The 24,464-nt window shown below is 39.7% G+C and overlaps 3 protein-coding genes across 3 annotated transcripts in view; 2 read left to right on the forward strand and 1 right to left on the reverse strand.

The window, feature by feature from the left end:
- Positions 1-713: 713 nt before the first annotated feature.
- On the reverse strand, positions 714-2,016 carry LOC125235413 (proteasome subunit beta type-2). The gene is made up of 4 exons (XM_048141970.1): positions 1,821-2,016; positions 1,545-1,738; positions 1,236-1,398; positions 714-904 (listed from the first exon to the last, which is right to left on the reverse strand). The coding sequence occupies exons 1-4, from the start codon at positions 1,924-1,926 to the stop codon at positions 750-752; spliced, it is 618 nt and encodes a 205-aa protein (XP_047997927.1). The 5' UTR covers positions 1,927-2,016; the 3' UTR covers positions 714-749.
- Positions 2,017-2,273: 257 nt separating this feature from the next.
- On the forward strand, positions 2,274-4,747 carry LOC125235443 (mitochondrial tRNA-specific 2-thiouridylase 1). The gene is made up of 5 exons (XM_048142010.1): positions 2,274-2,414; positions 2,512-2,862; positions 2,949-3,175; positions 3,817-3,984; positions 4,419-4,747. Exons 1-5 carry the CDS (start codon positions 2,339-2,341, stop codon positions 4,710-4,712), a joined length of 1,116 nt encoding a protein of 371 aa, XP_047997967.1. The 5' UTR covers positions 2,274-2,338; the 3' UTR covers positions 4,713-4,747.
- A 474-nt stretch (positions 4,748-5,221) lies between these two features.
- LOC125235324 (ribonuclease 3) overlaps positions 5,222-24,464 on the forward strand; it is a 41,908-nt gene continuing 22,665 nt past the window's right edge. Inside the window, exons 1-6 of the mRNA XM_048141861.1 lie at positions 5,222-6,575; positions 6,887-6,965; positions 7,570-7,771; positions 8,172-8,313; positions 16,792-16,947; positions 19,406-19,626. Coding sequence (XP_047997818.1) covers positions 5,338-6,575; positions 6,887-6,965; positions 7,570-7,771; positions 8,172-8,313; positions 16,792-16,947; positions 19,406-19,626 — 2,038 coding nt within the window. The 5' untranslated portion in view covers positions 5,222-5,337. The remainder of the gene's footprint in view (positions 6,576-6,886; positions 6,966-7,569; positions 7,772-8,171; positions 8,314-16,791; positions 16,948-19,405; positions 19,627-24,464) is intronic.

Genomic DNA, 24,464 nt, shown 5'->3' on the forward strand with positions numbered 1-24,464 from the left:
GATGTGAATGCAATTATGCTGTTTCTCTACTTCAATTTATGATTCACAATTAGTTTCACCATCTAGTTATCCATCATCATAATCCATGTAAGTGCATCAAAATATCAGGAGTCAAAAATCTAGGTAATCAAGGTCTATATGTATATTATGTATAAGTCTAGTAATTTATGTGAATCAACTGCTGAAGCTTTATGTAGTAGTGCTACATCTTTCTATTATGTTGTGTAGCCATACAACATGTGGTAAAAGACTAGGGGCCCATTTCTTAAAACTGAAAGTTAAAAGTTACAAGCGGAGGGCATTTTCAGAAATTGGGAACCAAATTAGTGACAGTTAACAAAAATTAACTTGATGTCAGTTTTGTGACGACAATTAACACTTTCGAAACCGGGCTCTACGCGGCGCTACGACATTTTCGCTACATACGGGGAAACCCATGTAATCGGCTACGCTTCTACGAGCGGTGTGCCCGACAGTCGGGTTCTTGGTAGCGAGTGTTAAGAGTAAAAATTTTAAATTTTCATGTTCTAAATGTAAATTATTGCTTATAGTTTATGTAATTAACGCAAAAGCAATATTTTTATTGAAATTTTATGCTTATTTGTCATCACAAAATTGACATCATGTTAATTTTTGTTAACAACTTTCACTATGTAACTTGCAGCTTCGAGAAATGGGCCTTAGAGTACAGGAGGACAAGGAAAACAAAATAATTGGAAAAAAAACTTTTATTCTTACAATACATAAAATTACTTCATTGAGGCCGCATTGATAGTGGGCAGGGTCTTGATGCCATCTCTGTTGACCACAGTCACCTGGAAGTTGGGCAGGCTCACAAACAGCCTCTTGTGGACCTCTGCAACACACTTCTTCAGAACTTCATAAGCTTCTGCTTCAGTCATCTCTGAAATAGGGTTTGAAATCAGTTTTAATGCCACTATTTTTCTATAATAACTACATTTCTACAACTGAATAAATGAAAATTAACTCAAATGCATATTGTAGGTACCGCTTATGATTTCATTGGTTTAACACACAATCCCTTGCTGCTTGACATTGATGTGGCGTCAACCAGTTTGGCTGATTGTTGACTAAGTCAGTGTCAGTGCAAATTAATAGCATGAACACAGGAAAAATCATATATGGTATAAGGTGTAACAATGCCAATGAAAGTAGGAATGTGTTAAAATTTTACTTATTCCCGATCTTTTCCTTATATTACCTTCCTTATTTACCTGGTTTATGATAGCGGTCCATGATGCTGACACTGAGGAAGCCACCATAACCATGAGCAGCAAAGGGCACCTTTACACTGGATGCCAGGTAGTCCATGAAATATAGTTCTGGACCATTCTCCTTGTCATAACCTCCCATCAGCAGATTCACAAAGTATGGGGTCTGAAACAGTATCATGTGGTTTAATTCACTCAAATATTACCTAACTATGAAAATTTCTATATCAACACCCAAATCGCGATCCAAAAATCCCAAGTTGTGGGGTATTGTTGCTCCGAAACACTAAATAGAGAAGAGCTATAACTTACCCTGCTTCTGAGGTACTCAGCCAAGTTTCGGCGAGTGAAGTTGGCGGCGGCGGTGGGGCCGAGCTCGTAGCCATTGCGCATCTTATATAGTTGGATGTTCTTCCCGATATATTCGGCGAACTGAGTGGTGTCTCCCGAATCACCGATTACACCCATAACTAACTTATCAGATATTTTGTGAATCTTGTCTTCATCTAAAAAAACAATACACATTTATAATTATTTAATGCATAAGGTTTTATAGTAAACATAAGACAACAAAAACCGCAAACTCACCATCTTTCATGACCATAATACTGTGACTATTCGATTGATCAGCGGCTATCATAACGAAATCATTGCACTGTATGCCCATTAAACATTGTAAATTAATGTTCGACATTTTAATAAGTAAATTATAAGAAAATGTATCGAATTCTAAAAATTCTCAAACCGCTTGAGCTTGACAATAACCTATTTGAAGTAGATGAAAGTGTCAAATCATTTTAGCTTGTTCATCAGAAGTGCTGCCAGTATTTTATAAAAGTAAAAAAATAAGCGGTTTTCTCAGACACTCAAACTGACTAGATGCTCTTCCACAGATAAGACAGGGAATAGTGTGGTAACCATCCTTGAGGAGAAAGATTCAGAAAAAAATATCGTTGTAATGTTGGTGCTTTTGATATCCTCAAGGTTTTATACCACTCTGACAAATGTCATAATAAAATGTAATTTCAAAAATAGTCATAGTTTAGAGGTTATAATCTATTAATCTTGAAATAAAATACGTTTATTTAGTTGCTAAGATTAAGAATATGTTCCGAAAAGTAGCAATAGGAATGTCTGGTGGCGTAGACAGTGCAGTGGCTGCATTACTCCTTAAACGAGCAGGTAAGCCTTTGCAAATAAATACAAATTGTTGGGTTAAGTCTGAGTTACGCCTTTGCAATAATTTTCAATAAAACCCCCACTATTTCTATTTTTTCAGGTTTTCAAATCCAAGGAGTGTTTATGCGTAACTGGGACAACAATTACGAAGCTGGATTTTGCTCAGATGAAAGAGATTTTGAAGATGCGACCTTTGTATGTCGTAAGCTAGAAATTCCGTTGCATAGAGTGTATTTCATTAAGGAGTATTGGAATGAAGTGTTCACAGTGTTGCTAAAGGAGTATGAGACGGGACTGACCCCTAATCCTGATATTCTATGCAACAGATATATTAAATTTGATAGCTTTTTTGAACATTGCAGGAAAAATTTAGGTGTCGATGCTATTGCCACTGGTCACTATGCGAATACATCTTTTGGACCATTCTTAGAAAAATATAATGAAAATGAAGGTATATTTTACTCAGTTACAATATCATTTTTGCCTCCAATTGCTACTATAATATCATTTCACAAAGAAATGTATGCTTGTTTCTAGGTGTCAGATTATTACAACCAGCAGACAAATTTAAGGATCAAACCTTTTTTTTGTCACAAGTGAAGCAGTTTTCTTTACGGAAATGTATGTTCCCATTGGCCCCTTTACTAAAGACCGAAGTAAGGAAAATAGCCAAAGCAGAGGGACTACTGAATGTGGCCAATAAGAAAGATAGTACAGGAATTTGCTTCATTGGCAAAAGGAGATTTCAGGATTTCATCGAAGAAGTGAGTTCACAAATTAGGTTATCACTAAAATCATATACTTATAATTATATAAAATATTTCTTGCTAAGTCTATCTATTAAAAATAAATCCTTGCATTTCAATGCTCAATTTAAGAGAATATAGACGACCGGTCTGGCGCAGTCGGTAGTGACCCTGCCTGCTACGCCGCGGTCCCGGGTTCGAATCCCGGTAAGGGCATTTATTTGTGTGATGAGCACAGATATTTGTTCCTGAGTCATGGATGTTTTCTATGTATATAAGTATTTATATATTATATATATCGTTGTCTGAGTACCCACAACACAAGCCTTCTTGAGCTTACCGTGGGCCTCAGTCAATCTGTGTAAGAATGTCCTATAATATTTATTTATATTATTTATTTATTATTATTATTATATGCATTTATACAAGTTTCTTAAGCTCCATAATCCATAAAAATACCTATAATAAAATAAAAAGCCTTTTATTTCCTGTTATTTTCTACAATTAAATCTTAGCTGTTTGTTTTTAAAATACCTACTCAATGGTTATTTCTATGTATATTTTGTTAATTTTTGTCATTTAATTATTTAAAAAAATGTTTTTAATAGTTAAATGAAATGTACATGATAAATTACTCAAATATTAAAATTAATTTCCAGTACATTCAGAAAAGAGAAGGCCTGTTCATAGACATAGACACAGGACAAACTGTAGGAGAGCATGGCGGTCTTCACAAATGGACTGTCGGACAGAGATGCTGCCTTGCCAATTGGAAAGATGCCTATTTCATATTTAAAAAGGATTTAAAAACAAATAACATCTATGTTGTAAGTATTGTAGTCAAGGCAGTAGCTATATAGAGGGGGGCATTGTGGGGCAATGCCCTACCTTAAAACCCCATTGCCCTACCTCAAGAATCAACATCGCCTTTAACAATGTAGCACTACATTATTGCACAGTATTACACTCTATTGCTGATGCCCTACCTTAAATTAAATTCTGACTATGTCCCTGATTTTAGTGTCTATTTCTATAAGGCTGTATTTGGTACAATTATTCAGTACTAAAAACATCCTATACTTAATGTGGCTGACATAAGATTGTCAGTAGCAGAAATGGAAGGAATTTAAAAAAAAAACAGGACTATCCATAGAAAATTTAAATTTCGCGCCTTTTTCTGCTCACAAATTGGGTGTGTTTTTTTTAATGATTCAGGCTATTTGGATAACTATAACTAATAATTATCTTGTTATATTTTCAGGTCCCAGGAACTAAGCACCCAGCACTTTGGAATCATTTATGCATAACTGGATTACCACATTGGATACATAAAGAGCCTACAGAATTATCAGATGTTCTGAAATGTAATTTTAGGTTTCAGCATACTAAACCCTTGGTTAGCTGTAGAGTTGTGAAGAACTCAGAAGGATTGACGATTTTACTAGACAACAAGTTACGTGCACTTACGGAGGGTCAATTTGGCGTTCTCTACAAAGATGGTGAATGTCTTGGTAGTGCAAAAATTAAAGATATTTGCCACAATTTAATTTATTGATAATGATTTCTAAGTTATTAAATGTTTGTTTGTTACTGTGTGCTTATTTATTACTTCATCCTTGTATTCCTTGTTATGTATAGAAAAATGTTTGTTTGTTACTGTGTGCTTATTTATTACTACATCCTTGTTATGTATAGCCTCAGCGATTTACGTGCCTTTCACTGTCCTGATTTTCCTGCATAAAATGAGTTCATATCTTGACCGTAGTTGCGCTAAAAGTCATGAATAAGGATTGACGTCTTCTTCGCATGTGAGGGATTAGTGAGATCTGTGAGATGAGACTACTAAACAGATTGGCTGCTGAGCCCTACATTTTTCAAATTTGCCGCCTTTTTTAGTGCAAGATTTGGTTGACCTTCCATAAGTACTAGAAAAACGCGCGGCTGGCTGTCCTAATGCGTTGGGCGTAGTTTTATTATCTCTTAGCATGGCAACATTTTGACCCCAATGTCAGTGTCACTGTTACTGTCACACTTCGACTCTGTCACTCTGCAGCTGTGCAGCAAGAATGTCAAAATCAAAATAAGCAGAAAATGTTGGACAAGTAAAATAATCTAATTTCAACAAGTGCAAAATATAGAGTGGCGCATCTGAGTTTTAGAATGCGTATTAACTTATAAGAATGCCTATACCGCCCATGAATTACAGCGTGCCGCCGCCGCGGCTGAACATGCCTCCGCCGGCGGTACCTCCGCTGCCCGTGCCCCCACCGGCGGCGCCTCCGCATTCTGTCCCACCACCATCGGCACCTTTATTGTCTGTGCCTCCGCCGTCAGCACCTCTCGCAGCGCCGCCTCCGCTGTCTGTGCCACCACCGACGGGACCCCCGCTTGCCGTGCCACCACCGTCGGCGACTCCGCTTTCCGTGCCTCCACCGTCAATGCCGCCTTTAGGGCAGATGTCTATGCCTCCACCACAGCTTTTCCAACACCCGCCACCATATTCCAGACCCCCTTTACCTCCATTGGACAAGCCTCCACCATTAACAATCACTAACTTACCTCCACTAAACGTACCACCGCCATCGGTGACGGCGTTTCCTCCTCCTGCAGTGCCTCCGCCTTTCCCACCGCCTTCAGGGGCTGCATTCCCCTCTCCAGACTTTTCCAATCCACCTCCAACATTAAAGGATAAATTGGTCAACCCAAATGACTCAAAGTCAGTAAAACATGACACTCCCACAACATCCAAAGTCAGTGACAGTGTTTATTATGACTCCAAAAGTAGTTCTTCAACATCAAGATATGATTCACCTCTAAGACATAGAGGTAAAAGTCATGATAGAGAAGGAAGTCATCGCAAATCAAGTCCTACTCATGGTGGTTCAAACTACAGTCGAAGCAGGCACAGCCGGAGCCCTTCAAGACATAGTCACAGAGATGATTATAGGGAAAGAGACAGACATAGAGAGAGCAGCAGAGACAGAGATAGATACAGGGAAAGTAGTCATAGAGATAGAGAATTGGAAAAAGAAAGATATTATAGAGAAAAATATGAAAGGGAAAGGATGAAGTATGAGCATGAAAGACGTCACAGTCCATCTCACTATCGGGAAAGCAGTCACAGCAGGAGGTCACCTTCCAGGCACAGCCACCGTTCACCCAGTAGACACAGTCATCGGTCTCCTAGCAGATACAGTCATCGGTCCCCAAGCAGATATAGTCATAGGTCACCCAGCAGGCACAGCCACAGGTCTCCAAGTAGACATAGTCATCGGTCACCCAATAGGCATAGTCTTAGGTCGCCAAGTAGAGATTCACGATACAGGAGCCATGCTAGGGATTTGTCCCCACGCTCCCGCCATGAGTCCTTACCAAAGAAACCGCTTACTGACAGAGAGAAGATTCTTGAAGAATATAGGTAAGCTAATTTGCAATATATTTTACATTTTAGAGTGTTTTTATTTTATTAACAACTTAGCATAGAATTATCATGGTGGAAAACTGGATCTACTTAAATGTAATTTAATTATACTTTCTCTGTTGCTGAAATATTGCAGACAATAAAAGTAGTCTCATTTATTTACTGTAACCTTGTCAAATTTCAGTGGGAATCCAAATCTAAAACTATAGATGAATAAGGTTTGCTTTTCTGAAAATTAGACCATCGCATAAAAGAAAGAAGCTTTAAAAGCAATATGTATAATGACAATATAATTTATAATTTTTCAGGAGAAATTACTGTCATACTTCAGAAGATCTGATTGAAAAAATTGAGAAATGGTCTAAAGAAAAACAGGAAGAGGAAGAGGTAAACTATACATGCTTTTGTTGTCTAATTTGTATGTTTTTAGCTAAAGTGATTTTTTCCCTCAATCTTTAGGCAGACTTGACTGATAAGTAGTATAAGTACTGTTCCAAGCAGTTTATAGCACAGTCTATTAAGAAAAACATCTCATGATTTGGAGATTGGCAATCAGATGATTGCTAAAATAATGGTAATATTAAACATCTGGAATTGCCTGCACTGCATACAGGATTCTGTATGCGAGACTATCAAGTTCATTTCTCATTGGCCTTGTTGTAAGGCTGGTTTTAGTATCACGCGAACCGACCGCGCGGAGCGATCCGCACCGGACTAATATGTATTAAGTTCAGGGTTTTAGAGTAAAGCACGGACGGCAACATCTCTTCTTCTATTTCTCAGCATACGAGTATTTGTGTCCACTGCTGAACATATGCCTCTTTCGTGGACTTTCATTTCGTTCTATATGCGGCGGTTCTGTGCCAGGTCGGCCCTGCCGTCTTTTTGATGTCGTCCAACCATCATCTACTTCATAGAAATATGTCGTGCGGATCGCTCCGCGCGGTTGGTCCGCGTGACACTAAAACCAGCCTGTTTATATTTATTTCAGACCCCGCAAATGTGGTACAGAAGCTCCCCAGCAGAACTGTACTATATACCCACTGAAGGTGGTGTGAAACAAACACCAAAACTGGAGAAGATATGTGACACTTTCTTTACTAAAGTGATTGAAAGAGGGAGGAACGCTAGACCCGAAGTGGATGAGCTGCCTCCACTGAAGGCGCCAAAGGCAAAAATGTGCAAGCATAGATGTACGTAGATAATAGTTATTTGTTTTACAAGGGGGCAAAGTTGTTGTTTAACCGCACGTGCCAATATTGATACCCGAGTAAGTGAGAGAGTCCAAAATTGAACCGCGAGCGTAGCGAGTTTTTCACCACACCAATACAAACAAAATACTGACTATAAAACATCAAACTAAATCAAATCCATCAATTTATTCAATCTGATCCTTATGGAAGAACGCACATTGCTTTCGTATTGCGCGCGTGCAGTAAAAAATTCTTGACCCTTTAATCATTAAACTTTAATGATAACTCGTATGTGTTGCAGATAACTCGTATGTGTTGCCTGCCCATTTTTTTAAACTAACAGTTTCAGTTCTTAATTTTCTCATTAGCGTTTTATACATTTTTGTTTATACCTCTTCAGTGGATGAAAAGAGTTCATCGTCGTCATCGTCAGAGAGTGAAGAGAGTTTAGACGAAGACGGACTGCAGGGCTACACCGACCGGATCATGGTGGAGCTACAGAGGAAGCAGAGCCATCCAAGGAGGCTGCATCCAGAAATGTGGTATGTAGAGATTAGGTATACTCTGTCAAACAAGTCTGTCAGTAAATAAGAACAAAGAAAACTATATGCATCCTTTTCTTTAGGGTGCTAGAGAAAAGGATACCTATAGTTTTCTTTGTTCTTATTTACTGACAGACTTGTTTGACAGAATATATTTATAATTTGTTGGTGTTATTTTTTCATCAATAGTGCAATTCCCGAAAGGTTTGTAGTTTGTACATTTGGATCACGTCTCCGATTTTGATAAAAATTGGTAGGCTGATAGAGTCCGTGATGCCGAGCAAGATCCACTAGGTCTTCCAAAATGTCCTATGTAGTTTGTATGAAACCTTCCTTTTTAACACGCTTTTATTAGGTCGTCGTGTATGTAACTAACTATGTAATGGAATCTGCGGAGGCTAATTTAACCATCTTCCAAGGATCGTAGCGTAATGAAAATTGGCAGCTATATGTAGTTCCGATGACAATACAATAATATGGTACTGTTGAGCTGATCTGATGATGGAGTCGGAAGATATGAACTGGAACTACATGATGGAATATTGTATCATAGCCGTTTTTGGGTTTCTTAGAAAAGTCTTGTAATGAACTTTGACTACAATTAGGTTTCAAGGTCTGATGATGAAGCCGAAAGATATGAACTGGAACTACATGATGGAACATCGTATCATAGCTGTTTTTGGGTTTCTTAGAAAAGTCTTGTAATGAACTTTGACAACGATTAGGTTTCAAGGTCTGATGATGGAGCCGGAAGATATGAACTGGAACTACATGATGGAACATCGTATCATAGCTGTTTTTGGGCTTCTTAGGAAAGTCTTATAATGAACTTTGACTACAATTAGGTTTCAAGGTCTGATGATGGAGCCGGAAGATATGAGCTGGAACTACATGATGGAACATCGTGTCATAGCTGTTTTTGGGCTTCTTAGAAAAATCTTGTAATTAACTTTGACTACGATTAGGTTTCAAGGTCTGATGATGGAGCCGGAAGATATGAACTGGAACTACATGATGGAACATCGTATCATAGCTGTTTTTGGGCTTCTTAGAAAAGTCTTGTAATGAACTTTGACTACGATTAGGTTTCAAGGTCTGATGATGGAGCCGGAAGATATGAACTGGAACTACATGATGGAACATCGTATCATAGCTGTTTTTGGGCTTCTTAGAAAAGTCTTGTAATGAACTATGACTACGATTAGGTTTCAAGGCCTGATGATGGTGCCGGAAGATAAGAACAGAAAAAAGGGTGGGGGGGGGGCTCGAGGGAGGAAGCATGAAAGAAAGATCAACGTAGTATTTAAAAAAAGTTGGGTTAGCGTTTTCTTGTGACCTTTTAGAGCAAACAAAGGGGGCTCGGGGGCGAAGCCCCCGCAAGAAAGAAAGATAAACGTTGTATTTAAAATAAGTTGGGTTAAGGTTTTCTTGTGATCCTTAAGAGCAAAGAAAAGGGGGCTCGGGGGCGAAGCCCCCGCATGAAAGAAAGATCAACGTAGTATTTAAGATAAGTTGGGTTAGCGTTTTGTTGTGACCTTTAAGAGCAAACAAAGGGGGGCTCGGGGGGCGAAGCCCCCCGCATAAAAGAAAGATTAACGTACTATTTAAAATAAGTTGGGATAGCGTTTTCTTGTGACCTTTCAGAGCAAACAAAGGGGGGCTCGGGGGGCGAAGCCCACCGCATGAAAGAAAGATCAACGTAGTATTTAAGATAAGTTAGGTTAGCGTTTTCTTGTGACCTTTAAGAGCAAACAAAGGGGGGCTCGGGAGGCGAAGCCCCCCGCATAAAAGAAAGATTAACGTAGTATTTAAAATAAGTTGGGATAGCGTTTTCTTGTAACCTTTCAGAGCAAACAAAGGGGGGCTCGGGGGGCGAGGCCCCCCGCATAAAAGAAAGATCAACGTTGTATTTAAAATAAGTTGGGTTAAGTTTTCTTGTGATCCTTAAGAGTAAAGAAAAGGGGGCCTCGGGGGGCGAAGCCCCTCGCATGAAAGAAAGATCAACGAAGTATTTAGAATAAGTTGGGTTAGCGTTTTCTTGTGACCTTTAAGAGCAAACAAAGGGGGGTTCGGGGGGCGAAGCCCCCGCATGAAAGAAAGATCAACGTAGTATTTAAGATCAGTTGGGTTAGCGTTTTCTTGTGACCTTTAAGAGCAAACAAAGGGGGGCTCGGCGGCGAAGCCCCCCGCATAAAAGAAAGATTAACGTAGTATTTAAAATAAGTTGGGTTAGCGTTTTCTTGTGACATTTCAGAGCAAACAAAGGGGGGCTCCGGGGGCGAAGCCCCCACATAAAAGAAAGATCAACGTTGTATTTAAGATAAGTTGGGTTAGCGTTTTCTTGTGACCTTTAAGAGCAAACAAAGGGGGGCTCGGGGGGCGAAGCCCCCCGCATAAAAGAAAGATTAACGTAGTATTTCAAATAAGTTGGGTTAGCGTTTTCTTGTGACATTTCAGAGCAAACAAAGGGGGGCTCGGGGGGCGAATCCCCCTGCATGAAAGTAAGATCAACGTAGTATTTAAGATAAATTGGGTTAGCGTTTTCTTGCGACCTTTAAGAGCAAACAAAGGGGGCCCGGAGGGCAAAGCCCCCCGCATAAAAGAAAGATAAACGTTGTATTTAAAATAAGTTGAGTTAGGGTTTTCTTGTTACCCTTAAGAGTAACCAAAAGGGGGGCTCGGGGGGCGAAGCCCCCCGCATAAAATCAAGATTAACGCAGTATTTAAAATAAGTTGGGTTAGCGTTTTCTTGTGACCTTTAAGAGCAAACAAAGGGGGGCTCGGGGGGCGAAGCCCTCCGCATAAAAGAAAGATCAACGTTGTATTTAAAATAAGTTGGGTTAAGGTTTTCTTGTGATCCTTAAGAGTAAAGAAAAGGGGGCCTCAGGGGGCGAAGCCCCCCGCATGAAAGAAAGATCAACGTAGTATTTAGAATAAGTTGGGATAGCGTTTTCTTGTGACCTTTAAGAGCAAACAAAGGGGGGCTCGGGGGGCGAAGCCCCGCGCATAAAAGAAAGATCAACGTTGTATTTAAGATAAGTTGGGTTAGTGTTTTCTTGTGACCTTTAAGAGCAAACAAAGGGGGGCTCGGAGGGCGAAACCCCCCGCATAAAAGAAAGATTAACGTAGTATTTAAAATAAGTTGGGTAAGCGTTTTCTTGTGACCTTTCAGAGTAAACAAAGGGGGGCTCGGGGGGCGAAGCCCCCGCATAAAAGAAAGATCAACGTTGTATTTAAAATAAGTTGAGTTAGCGTTTTCTTGTGACCTTAAGAGCACACAAAGGGGGGCTCGGGGGGCGAAGCCCCCCGCATGAAAGAGAGATCAACGTAGTATTTAGAATAAATTGGTTTAGCGTTTTCTTGTGACCTTTAAGAGCAAACAAAGGGGGGCTCGGGGGGCGAAGCCCCCCGCATGAAAGAAAGATCAACGTAGTATTTAGAATAAGTTGGGTTAGCGTTTTCTTGTGACCTTTAAGAGCAAACAAAGGGGGGCTCGGGGGGCGAAGCCCCCGCATGAAAGAAAGATCAACGTAGTATTTAAGATCAGTTGGGTTAGCGTTTTCTTGTGAGCTTTAAGAGCAAACAAAGGGGCCTCGGGGGGCGAAGCCCCCCCGCATAAAAGAAAGATTAACGTAGTATTTAAAATAAGTTGGGTTAGCGTTTTCTTGTGACATTTCAGAGCAAACAAAGGGGGGCTCGGGGGGCGAAGCCCCCCGTATAAAAGAAAGATCAACGTTGTATTTAAAATAAGTTGGGTTAGCGTTTTCTTGTGACCTTTAAGAGCAAACAAAGGGGAGCTCGGGGGGCGAAGCCCCCCGCATGAAAGAAAGATCAACGTAGTATTTAGAATAAATTGGTTTAGCGTTTTCTTATGACATTTAAGAGCAAACAAAGGGGGGCTCGGAGGGCGAAGCCCCCCGCATAAAAGAAAGATTAACGTAGTATTTAAAATAAGTTGGGTAAGCGTTTTCTTGTGACCTTTCAGAGTAAACAAAGGGGGGCTCGGGGGGCGAAGCCCCCCGCATAAAAGAAAGATCAACGTTGTATTTAAAATAAGTTGGGTTAGCGTTTTCTTGTGACCCTTAAGAGCAAACAAAGGGGGGCTCGGGGGGCGAAGCCCCTCGCATGAAAGAAAGATCAACGTAGTATTTAGAATAAATTGGTTTAGCGTTTTCTTGTGACCTTTAAGAGCAAACAAAGTGTTGCTCGGAGGGCGAAGCCCCCCGCATGAAAGAAAGATCAACGTAGTATTTAAGATAAGTTGGGTTAGCGTTTTCTTGTGACCTTTAAGAGCAAACAAAGGGGGGCTCGGGGGCGAAGCCCCCGCATGAAAGAAAGATCAACGTAGTATTTAGAATAAGTTGAGTTAGCGTTTTCTTGTGACCTTTAAGAGCAAACAAAGGGGGCTCGGGGGGCGAAGCCCCCCGCATGAAAGAAAGATCAACGTAGTATTTAAGATCAGTTGGGTTAGCGTTTTCTTGTGACCTTTAAGAGCAAACAAAGGGGGGCTCGGGGGGCGAAGCCCCCCGCATGAAAGAAAGATCAACGTAGTATTTAAAATAAGTTGGGTTAGCGTTTTCTTGTGACCTTTAAGAGCAAACAAAGGGGGGCTCGGGGGGCCAAGCCCCCCGCATGAAAGAAAGATCAACGTAGTATTTAGAATAAATTGGTTTAGCGTTTACTTGTGACCTTTAAGAGCAAACAAAGGGGGGCTCGGGGGGCGAAGCCCCCCGCATAAAAGAAAGATTAACGTAGTATTTTAAATAAGGTGGGATAGCGTTTTCTTTTGACCTTTCAGAGCAAACAAAGGGGGGCTCGGGGGGTGAAGCCCCCCGCATAAAAGAAAGATCAACGTAGTATTTAAGATCAGTTGGGTTAGCGTTTTCTTGTGACCTTTAAGAGCAAACAAAGGGGGGCTCGGGGGGCGAAGCCCCCGCATGAAAGAAAGATCAACGTAGTATTTAAAATAAGTTGGGTTAGCGTTTTCTTGTGACCTTTAAGAGCAAACAAAGGGGGGCTCGGGGGGCGAAGCCCCCCGCATGAAAGAAAGATCAACGTAGTATTTAGAATAAATTGGTTTAGCGTTTTCTTGTGACCTTTAAGAGCAAACAAAGGGGGGCTCGGGGGGCGAAGCCCCCCGCATAAAAGAAAGATTAACGTAGTATTTTAAATAAGGTGGGATAGCGTTTTCTTTTGACCTTTCAGAGCAAACAAAGGGGGGCTCGGGGGGTGAAGCCCCCGCATAAAAGAAAGATCAACGTTGTTTTAACTATAAAACTCCCGTGAGACTCATACATATCAACGAACGTACGTCGATCAACGTTGTATTTAAAATAAGTTGGGTTAAGGTTTTCTTGTGATGCATAGGTCGCAGACGTGCCGCTCACGAGCGGAACCTGCCACCCTAAAGACAGCCAGCGGGCGAGGGATGCATGAGAGCGCCCCCGCCCAATACGCTGGCTCTCGAGTTGGAGAGTGCGACCCTTGTGTCCAGGAAGCGCTCCCACAGTGAGGACCGGTCCGCGGATGTACTTTACAGCTTCCCGGGACCCCGAACACAAAGCGGTGAGAGGACACCGTGGGGTTTAGTGGGTAGGGGGGACTCTTTACAGCCTCGAGCCCCACATAACCGACCGGTTCGCCCACCACCTCAGACCCGGCGGTATGCGTAAACGCATTCCCCACGAAAAAAAAAACAAATAAAAAGTTTTCTTGTGATCCTTAAGAGTAAAGAAAAGGGGGCCTCGGGGGGCGAAGCCCCCCGCATGAAAGAAAGATCAACGTAGTATTAAAGATCAGTTGGGTTAGCGTTTTCTTGTGACCTTTAAGAGCAAACAAAGGGGGGCTCGGGGGGCGAAGCCCCCCGCATAAAAGAAAGATTAACGTAGTATTTAAAATAAGTTGGGTTAGCGTTTTCTTGTGACCTTTAAGAGCAAACAAAGGGGGCTCGGGGGCGAAGCCCCCGCATAAAAGAAAGATTAACGTAGTATTTAAAATAAGTTGGGTTAGCGTTTTCTTGTGACCTTTCAGAGCAAACAAAGGGGACTCGGGGGCGAAGCCCCCGCATAAAAGAAAGATCAACGTTGTATTTAAAATAAGTTGGGTAATGGTTTTCCTGTGACCCTTAAGAGCAAATAAAGGGGTCTATCTTTTACGGATAACTTACTAGGTATAAACATTTTTATGATAATACCGTAATAAGAAGGTAGCCGCTGGTTATTATTAAGTAGCAATTAGCAATAAGTACACGTTAAGCCACAAATGGCATGTAAAATCCGCCTACTTGAAACAAATTTATGTATAAATGTTAAAAGTATTTCATTATTAATGACTAAAAAGTATAAAATAAATTAATAGTTTAAAAAACACTATAAAACACGCTTTTATAAATGCACGTAAAAGCCAAAAATAAATTATGGATCGTTCAAGTTGTCTCTATTTTTGAGCTGAAGTTTAAAAACTATGTGCTTTTAATTATAATATTTGATTGTAAAAGCGTGGGGCGCTGGAACAGGAAAGACTTTCTTGTAAACAAATACTAATCCGAACTTCCTGGCGAATGAAGTTGCATAAGAACATAACGTTTACATATGCCGCCTAAGGGTTACCAAAAAGAACCAAAGATATCTCGTCCACGAACAAGAACTCTGCATCCTGTCACTGTAGACACTTTCCCCTTTTGTACTTTGATTACCGGAAAAAAGCGGCGTTCTAAGTGTCGGTGACTGTCGACTCTCCTCGCTACTAGCGCATATTTTGTCTGAGTTCGACAAACTGGTACCTACTTTGAACACTGACTTTTAATTGATTTGACTGTTTAATGTAGAACCTACTAGTCATGCTGCAACTCCAGTTAGCGCGTCAATCTGTGTAACCTCCTTCCCGTAGCATAGCATAATTTGATTTATCAGCAAGTTATACAAAAAGTCTTTCCTGTTCCAGCGCCCCACGCTTTTACAATCAAATATTATAATTAAAAGCACATAGTTTTTAAACTTCAGCTCAAAAATAGAGACAACTTGAACGATCCATAATTTATTTTTGGCTTTTACGTGCATTTATAAAAGCGTGTTTTATAGTGTTTTTTAAACTATTAATTTTTTGTTACTAGATTTCTATACATTTTGTTTCATACAATCAACCTAGAACATTTTGGGAGACCTAGTGGATCATGCTCAGCATCATGGACTCTATCAGCTTACCAATTTTTATCCAAATCGGAGACGTGATCCAAATGTACAATACAAACTTATCGAGAATTTCTGAATAATACTAGGTATAAAATCAGAAGAATGATTATAACAAAAAGGTCTAAAAAACACTGGCGACTATTGTATTTAGTTTTACTTCAAACCTCCATTGAACAAATAATTTTGAAAGGTAACCATTTTGCTCACTCAGACCGAAACATCCATTCCTGAACACGTAGCCAAGATGCCTATCGTTTACGCTCCTTGGCGAACGAAACGTCGCACTCAGAGAAAAGATATACAGAGAGATCTACGTAACGCTACAGAGACAATTGGCATGTCGGCTAGGCACCTTTTAAAATATCAGTGTGCGCAGACAGATCTAATGAACGGGTGAAATGATTAAAAACACCTAAAGTATAAAATCACATTGAATTGAATATTCAATGTGAATTCAATTCAAGAATAAATGTGGAATGCTCCATAAAATCTTCCACATTCCATTTTAGGGAAGTCAGGGAAGTGAGGGGTTATATTAAGGAGACAAAAAGTAGTCTGTCTCTCCATCCTTCCACTTAAAAAATTACGTCAATTCGTCGCTGCGTTTTGCCGTCAAAGACGGACAAACAGACACACACACACGTTCCAATTTATAACATTAAGGGCCGGTTGCATCAAACCGTCTGTCACCGTTAAAGCGTTCCTTTTTCATTGTATGGGAAGTTCCATAGACGTCTGCTGCGTGACGATGATGTGTCTGTCGAATATGGTTGATGCAACTGGCCCTATTGTTCCAGATTTGTAAGAACCTACTTTTGGCACATGACAGCGTCCACAATACGTAAACTCGCGCAACCTAATGAAATTTTAAATAAAATCCTGTAATAATAAAAAAATTAAGTACTTAGAAAACAATAGTTCGCTTACTTTAAACATAATCTAACACATGTTACATTTTTGGTGATCTTGGTTAGTGAGTATTTTACGATATTAATTTATCACGCAAGATCTACTTATTATGTCATTTATCATTCATTTTTATTTTAAAACTAGTGCTGTGGCAGAGTCTGTTATTTCGATTCAAATGACATTTCAATAAGTTGATAGAAATCGTATATATGTTTAAGCGCCTCCTTGTACATGGGGCCTAATCGATTCAACCAAGTCGAAATTAATCGTTAGATTTGGCAAACGATACGTCTTAGCCACATCGCAACATATTTCAAAACAAATGTGTCAAAAATGTGAACTTACAAATCCGGGACAATAACTATGGCTTATATTGCAGGTTCAACAACACTGGCGAGATGAACGGCGGGCCGCTCTGCCGCTGCAGCGCGCGCGCGCGCCGCCACGGCATGCGCCACGGAGTTTACGCCGGCGAGAGTAGCTTCCCCAAGTGTGCGCCCAACCACAGCAACCTGGACAAGCTATACCATTACAGGCGAGTCTCAATCCTAGTGATGTTACTATCAGATTCTTAGTGTGTGTAACCACAGCAACCTGCACAAGCTGTGTCAAGCTGTAGGCGAGTCTCAACCCTATAGATGTTACGTGAATCAGGTTCTTAGACAACACGGAGATGTAGGCGAGACCAGCTTTGCTTCCCCAAGTGTGCACTGCACCCAACCATAGCAACCTGGATAAGCTGTGCCATTACAGGGGAGTCTCATTGTCAGTACTAGGCACTAAAGGTTCATATTAGCAAAGAGGATCGAGTATTATAGAGAGTTACTGTGAAGTAAAATGTGTAATCACAGTGCATAGACTGCCATCTCTTGACACAGGCTTAAAACTTTTGAACCTCAGTTTTGACAATTTGGCCCATATTCTTAGCTTGGTATGTGTTAAAATGTCAAATATTAATATTAGCGCCATCTAGCTGAGCGTACCCCGAAGGTGTAATGCCATCTAGGCCACCGTACCTTTTTCTGTATGGTACTGAGGTACGTTTTTTTCTTAGACTTTGTCTATACGGAGTTATATATGTCTTTGATATTAGACAACACGAGGTACGGCACGAGCTATATGCGTATGAGAGTACCTTAAGTCACAGTATAATAAAGGGTACTATCGTACAGTATGGCCACTCCCGCTCCCCGCTGAAAGTGCTGCCCACCCCCTCTCGGTTACCTCACAGTTACCGCCTGTCAAAAACGCGAACAGTCGACCTGTCATATTTCACTCATACAAGCATGCTACGCGTTCACCTACACGAGCTTAGAATGTGTGCTAGGAACGCGCCTCTTTCATATATTTGATCGCCAGTGTCCGAGGTGTGCTTAAGTGTAAAGTAGACGTTGGGTGCGATTGACAGGTTAGCATTTTGGCCCACAGGCCGGCCTTTAGCCTAGGACCGGTGTTTAGAGAGTCTATTGTCTACACAAAACAGCCGCGAACCAGTGTCTTAGCGTTTCCCCAAACTTATCGAAGCCGAATAGGCTCTATCCGACCGAAAATCGCTCGTTAGTATGAAGACGCTTACGTTTTGTCGTCGCTAAACGACGAATGTTTTTTTTTTCGGTGAAAGCCGATAGATTCGACAAAAGGTACGAAAGATCTAATTATAAAACATTGTTTCAAATATCATCCTTATTTGATGGTAAATAGTTGTAGTAACCTTAAGGCACTGGTCCCACCGCGGGCTAGTAAACTATGAGCTATCGGCTATATAAGCGAACAAAAGATTATCATTCCCGTGTAAATAAAAGAGACACGCCGATGTTTATAGTTATTCACCCAGCGGTGAGATATCAATATCGCCGTGTCTCTTTTATTTGCACGGGTGTGCTTAATATCTTTTGTTCGTTTTTATAGCCGATAGCTCATAGCATACTAGCTCGCGGTGGGACTAGTGCCTATGCGTTGTCATTTGCAAACACTACACACAACATTTTTTTTTTAATTCTGTGTGTAGTTACCAAGGATTATTTATATAGGATTTACATACGTCATACTAAGAATCGTACCTTGATTTTTTGGCGCCACCTATTAAATACTATCATAACTACACTGATGATGCCTACAATTTTTTTTTTTCAAAATCTGTATTGTCGTGATATCATGATTTTAAAATAAAGAAATATGTCATTTGTTCTTATAAAAAATAAAAACACGCAAAAATATTTGGTGAAAATATGAAATGCGAAACAGCGCCATCTAGTTTTAAGCCTAAAAGGCCCATACATTTCAGAGGTACGCTTTTTTGTATGGGCTTTGTCCAGTCCAGTATTAAATCGTTCTTGGTAGTTCATAATCATAATCATTTATTTCTGAGAATATGGTACAGTTTTTGTTAGTAAAATAGGTGTTAGAACAGCATATTCTGCCGGCATGCAACGGCGTAGAAATATTTACATGAAGTTGAAGGGGAAAATAATGTAACATAAAATTAACATAATCAATTAACTACCTAACATAACAGTTACTAATAATACATACATACATACATACAATCACGCCTGTATCCCACAAAGGGGTAGGCAGAACACATGAAACTACTACAGCTTCAGTGCCACTCTTGGTAAATAAGGGGTTGAAAGAAAACGAAACTGTGACATTGCAGTGACAGGTTGCCAGCCTCTCGCCTACGCCACAATTGACAACGTTTCAAAATTTTCAATGTCCCAATGTACGCTTGTAGATCACATAAGTAATTTTTTAAATTTTTTTTCCGTATTTTTAGTATAATTTTTTTTCTCTTTCTGCTCGAAGTAGTAATAAGAAGGGATTTTCTCATTAAAATAGCAGTTCTTGGAAAAATAAAAAAATACGTGTATCTTTTAGTATTGAGTTCTTTCAAACCAATCAATAAAAAGTAGTACTCAAAAATATGAAATGTTGTCAATTTAACCCTACTACTACTAGTACCTTTAGTTACTAATAATACTTGTTTCTAACAGGATAACCGTGTCCCCGCCAACCAACTTCCTCATCAAAGCGCCCACCATCATCGGCCACGACGAACACGAGTTCCTCTTCTCCGGGTTCTCGATGTTCTCACACTACAAGCTAGCCAAGTTACCCACCTGCAAAGTCATTAGGTTCAATATCGAGTACACGATATTGTATGTCGAGGAACCCGCGCCGCAGAACTTTACTGTGAGGGAACTGGATTTGTTTGGTGAGTTTATGCAAAATATGCAACTATAGACATTATAGAATGACACTCAGTGGCCCATTTCTCAAAATTTAAAGTTACAAACGGAAGACCGTTATTGATATATTTGTTCTATAGGTATTACACGCTTATGAAGCTAAGGTGACCACTTTATGTCAATGTAATAAAGATTAAATTTGAACAACGAATTATAAACTGAAATAGATACCACTCAAAATTTAAAGTTACAAACGGAAGACCGTTATTGATATATTTGTTCTATAGGTATTACACGCTTATGAAGCTAAGGTGACCACTTTATGTCAATGTAATAAAGATTAAATTTGAACAACGAATTATAAACTGAAATAGATACCACTCAAAATTTAAAGTTACAAACGGAAGACCGTTATTGATATATTTGTTCTATAGGTATTACACGCTTATGAAGCTAAGGTGACCACTTTATGTCAATGTAATAAAGATTAAATTTGAACAACGAATTATAAACTGAAATAGATACCACTCAAAATTTAAAGTTACAAACGGAAGACCGTTATTGATATATTTGTTCTATAGGTATTACACGCTTATGAAGCTAAGGTGACCACTTTATGTCAATGTAATAAAGATTAAATTTGAACAACGAATTATAAACTGAAATAGATACCACTCAAAATTTAAAGTTACAAACGGAAGACCGTTATTGATATATTTGTTCTATAGGTATTACACGCTTATGAAGCTAAGGTGACCACTTTATGTCAATGTAATAAAGATTAAATTTGAACAACGAATTATAAACTGAAATAGATACCACTCAAAATTTAAAGTTACAAACGGAAGACCGTTATTGATATATTTGTTCTATAGGTATTACACGCTTATGAAGCTAAGGTGACCACTTTATGTCAATGTAATAAAGATTAAATTTGAACAACGAATTATAAACTGAAATAGATACCACTCAAAATTTAAAGTTACAAACGGAAGACCGTTATTGATATATTTGTTCTATAGGTATTACACGCTTATGAAGCTAAGGTGACCACTTTATGTCAATGTAATAAAGATTAAATTTGAACAACGAATTATAAACTGAAATAGATACCACTCAAAATTTAAAGTTACAAACGGAAGACCGTTATTGATATATTTGTTCTATAGGTATTACACGCTTATGAAGCTAAGGTGACCACTTTATGTCAATGTAATAAAGATTAAATTTGAACAACGAATTATAAACTGAAATAGATACCACTCAAAATTTAAAGTTACAAACGGAAGACCGTTATTGATATATTTGTTCTATAGGTATTACACGCTTATGAAGCTAAGGTGACCACTTTATGTCAATGTAATAAAGATTAAATTTGAACAACGAATTATAAACTGAAATAGATACCACTCAAAATTTAAAGTTACAAACGGAAGACCGTTATTGATATATTTGTTCTATAGGTATTACACGCTTATGAAGCTAAGGTGACCACTTTAAAATGTCAAAGTAATAAAGGTTAAATTTGAACAACGAATTATAAACTGAAATAGATACCGTACACTAAAGAAAAAGCGATCAAGCCCACTGGTGGCGAAGCCGGGAATCGAACCCGGGTCTCCAGCTATCGCGGCTCCCTACATTGAACAACGAATACTTTATTATTACCTTGTCATTTTGACATAAAGTGCCCATGTCTAATACTAGTTCAGTGTCGAACACTAGTATGTTCACGTTACCTATAAATATCGAGTACACGATATTATATGCGGTTGTGGAGGAACCCGCGCCGCAGAACTTCACTGTAAGGCCTGATTTAGACGGCGTGCGAACTCGCATGCGACTTTAGTTACACTGCGGGCTGTTGAGGTTACATACAATTTTGCATAGCCATCAAATAAGCAATGTAATAAAACTCGTATGCGAGTTCTCGTACCGTCTAAATGGGCCCTTAGGCAGCTTTTTTCGGTGAGTTTATGCGGTTATGGACTTTAAGGACACTATACGGTGGTGAAGAAATCCACTTACAAAGGTTATTTTGGTTCAACACATGAGATATAATATGTATGCGCCAACAGCGGCTGGTCCATACAAGCCGATTCCCACCGGCTTGCCTGAAATTGATTACTAGTAAAGTGCCTAATGTTAAAGTAGGTTTCTTTTTGCTCAGTGTTGCCTAGCAGAAATTTTCACCAGCCGCCACGGGTATGCACTAACTTTAGTTCTGTGTTTTTATCCGACTACACCAACGCAAAAGGAGAACCCTCCTTAAAGTAAATAACCATTTACTTTATATTATTATCCTTAAAAACGGGGACAATTTAAAGAATATCGGGACCTTTTTGGCTGGTTTTGGTGTCATGCGAGCCGACCGCGCGGAGCGATCCGCACCGGACTAATATGTATCAAGTTCAGGGAGCGTTTTAGAGTAAGGCCCCATTTAGACGGTACGAGAACCCGCATACGAGTTTTATTACATTAAATAAATAATAATAAATAAATATTGGGGACACCTTACACAGATCAACTTAGCCCCAAACTAAGCAAAGCTTGTACTATGGGTGCTAAGCGACGATATACATACTTAAATAGATAAATACATATTTATATACATAGAAAACATCCATGACTCAGGAACAAATATCTGTGCTCATCACACAAATAAATGCCCTTACCGGGATTCGAACCCAGGACCGCGGCTCAGCAGGCAGGGTCACTACCGACTGAGCCAGACCAGTCGTCACATTGCGGTATTTGATGGCTGTGCAAAGATACCTAAAATCGCATGCGAGTTCGCACGCCGTCTAAGTGCCCATTTAGACGGTACGAGAACTCGCATACGAGTTTGATTAAATTGCGGTATTTGATGGCTGTGCAAAATTGTATGTAACCTCAACAGCCCGCAGTGTGATTAAAATCGCATGCGAGTTCGCACGCCGTCTAAATCAGGCCTAAAGCTCGGAACACACTACGCGGACGTCCGTCGTAAATCGACCGCGACCGCGACCGATCAGTGTGCACGGAACAAAACATCCAGCGAGCCAGATTTCGATCGGACGTCCATGCGCTCAAGGCCACGTCCACGTCCGTCGACCGATAGTTTGCACGGTTAAGTGTATATTCATTGTCCAGATCCCCGTCCGCGGTCGATTTACGACGGACGTCCGCGTAGTATGTTCCTAGCTTAAAGCGGACGCGTCCGCGCGGATGACAACATCAACTTTATACATAATAGTCGGTTCGCCTTACACTAAAACCAGCCTAATAGGTTTTTCACGTTTTTTACTACTATCTAATTATTTTGTTATGTACTAGCTTTTGCACGCGGCTTCACTCGCGTTAAATTCGAAAATTGCGGAATGCTCCACACAAACCTCCACCCCCCATTTGAGGGAAGTGGGGGGTTAGAAAGAGACAAAAAGTAGCCTATGTCACTCTCCATCCCTTCAACTATCTCCACTTAAAAAATCATGTCACTTCGTCGCTCCATTTTAAATAAATAAATAAATATTACAGGACATTCTTACACAGATTGAGGCCCACGGTAAGCTCAAGAAGGCTTGTGTTGTGGGTACTCAAACAACGATATATATAATATATAAATATCTATCGTTATCTATTCGCGGATTAGCAAAGGAAAGTTCTAGTTTACGATATAATATATAAATACTTATATACATAGAAAACATCCATGACTCAGGAACAAATATCTGTGCTTATCACACAAATAAATGCCCTTACCGGGATTTGTACTCGGGACCGCGGCGCAGCAGGCAGGGTCACTACTAGGGAATGCAATCCCGACTCGGGATTGAAAATTCGGGATCCCGCGGGATTAGAAATATCAATCCCGCGGGATCCCGGAATTTTCGGGATCCCGTCTAGTTTAAAAAAAAATATATTCGGATGACTGAAGAAGCCAATAACTGCTTGTTTGTAATAATTAGGTTAACTAAAATAACATATTATTATTTACTTGAAAGGAAATAAAAATCTTTATTCTTTAATCTTACTAACTAAATAATTATCAAGTTTTACGGAAATTAACATATGTAAATTAGGTAATCAATACAATAAGCATATTTCAAGATTTTGAAAATGACTCCTTAATAACAAAGGGTATTAATTGTGTCATCTGCTAAACGACATCTTATGTCCGTAGCAATACAGTACCCAGCTGCTGAGAATGCCCTCTCTGACTCTACACTGGTTGGCAACAGCGTGGCGAAGCAATTGTTCCTCCACACTCAAATAAATCCATTTCTTTTTTTATGGTAGACTCTAATTTGTCCAAGTTCGTGGATATACGTGTAAAAGGACTTTTGGACGCTCTTAGAGTTTCTTCTAATTCCTCTTGCAGCGATGTATTAGTTTGTGCAGCACGTAAATTTAAATCCTCTGCAATCACTGAAAGAGGCAAGTCATCTTCGATTAGTACTGCCGTATTAATATCTGCTTGGTTTGGTTCTTTACTGTATAATCGTGTGATTATATTTTTTATTTCTTTTCTTATGAGATATTTGCTTGGTAATTGAAGTCTCGTTGCCTTTCCATTGCTCGAAGTCCTCTTGATAATTGTTCGGATTTATTTATTTATTTAAACTTTATTGCACAAATTTACAAAAAAAGAGTACAAATATATCAAATTTCTTAAATATATCAGCACTGCAGTTGCTTTTGTGCGACGCTCGGAGATACGATTATTCATTGAAGAGACTTTTCTGAGAGAGGAGTTTTTAGGTCTTCTAGCTTTCGAACCATGAAACGCAATGTATGTTCTGCACTTACTAAATCAGTATCTCGACGGCACAATACCTCAACAGCCAATTTCACTGGCTGAAATGTATTTACCAAATCGATAAGG

This window comes from Leguminivora glycinivorella, chromosome 17, assembly GCF_023078275.1.
Source record: "Leguminivora glycinivorella isolate SPB_JAAS2020 chromosome 17, LegGlyc_1.1, whole genome shotgun sequence".
NCBI classification, from domain to species: Eukaryota; Metazoa; Arthropoda; class Insecta; order Lepidoptera; family Tortricidae; genus Leguminivora; species Leguminivora glycinivorella.

Bases quoted from the DNA above. Each gene is read 5' to 3' on its own strand.
- LOC125235413 (XM_048141970.1), bottom strand. From the start codon at position 1,926: ATGTCGAACATTAATTTACAATGTTTAATGGGCATACAGTGCAATGAT. The intron at 1,399-1,544 runs GTAAGTTATAGC...ATACTGTTTCAG, and splicing joins CTGAGTACCTCAGAAGCAGG to ACCCCATACTTTGTGAATCT. The intron at 905-1,235 runs GTAAATAAGGAA...ACCCTATTTCAG, and splicing joins GGACCGCTATCATAAACCAG to AGATGACTGAAGCAGAAGCT.
- LOC125235443 (XM_048142010.1), top strand. From the start codon at position 2,339: ATGTTCCGAAAAGTAGCAATAGGAATGTCTGGTGGCGTAGACAGTGCA. The intron at 2,415-2,511 runs GTAAGCCTTTGC...CTATTTTTTCAG, and splicing joins ATTACTCCTTAAACGAGCAG to GTTTTCAAATCCAAGGAGTG. The intron at 3,985-4,418 runs GTAAGTATTGTA...TTATATTTTCAG, and splicing joins AAACAAATAACATCTATGTT to GTCCCAGGAACTAAGCACCC.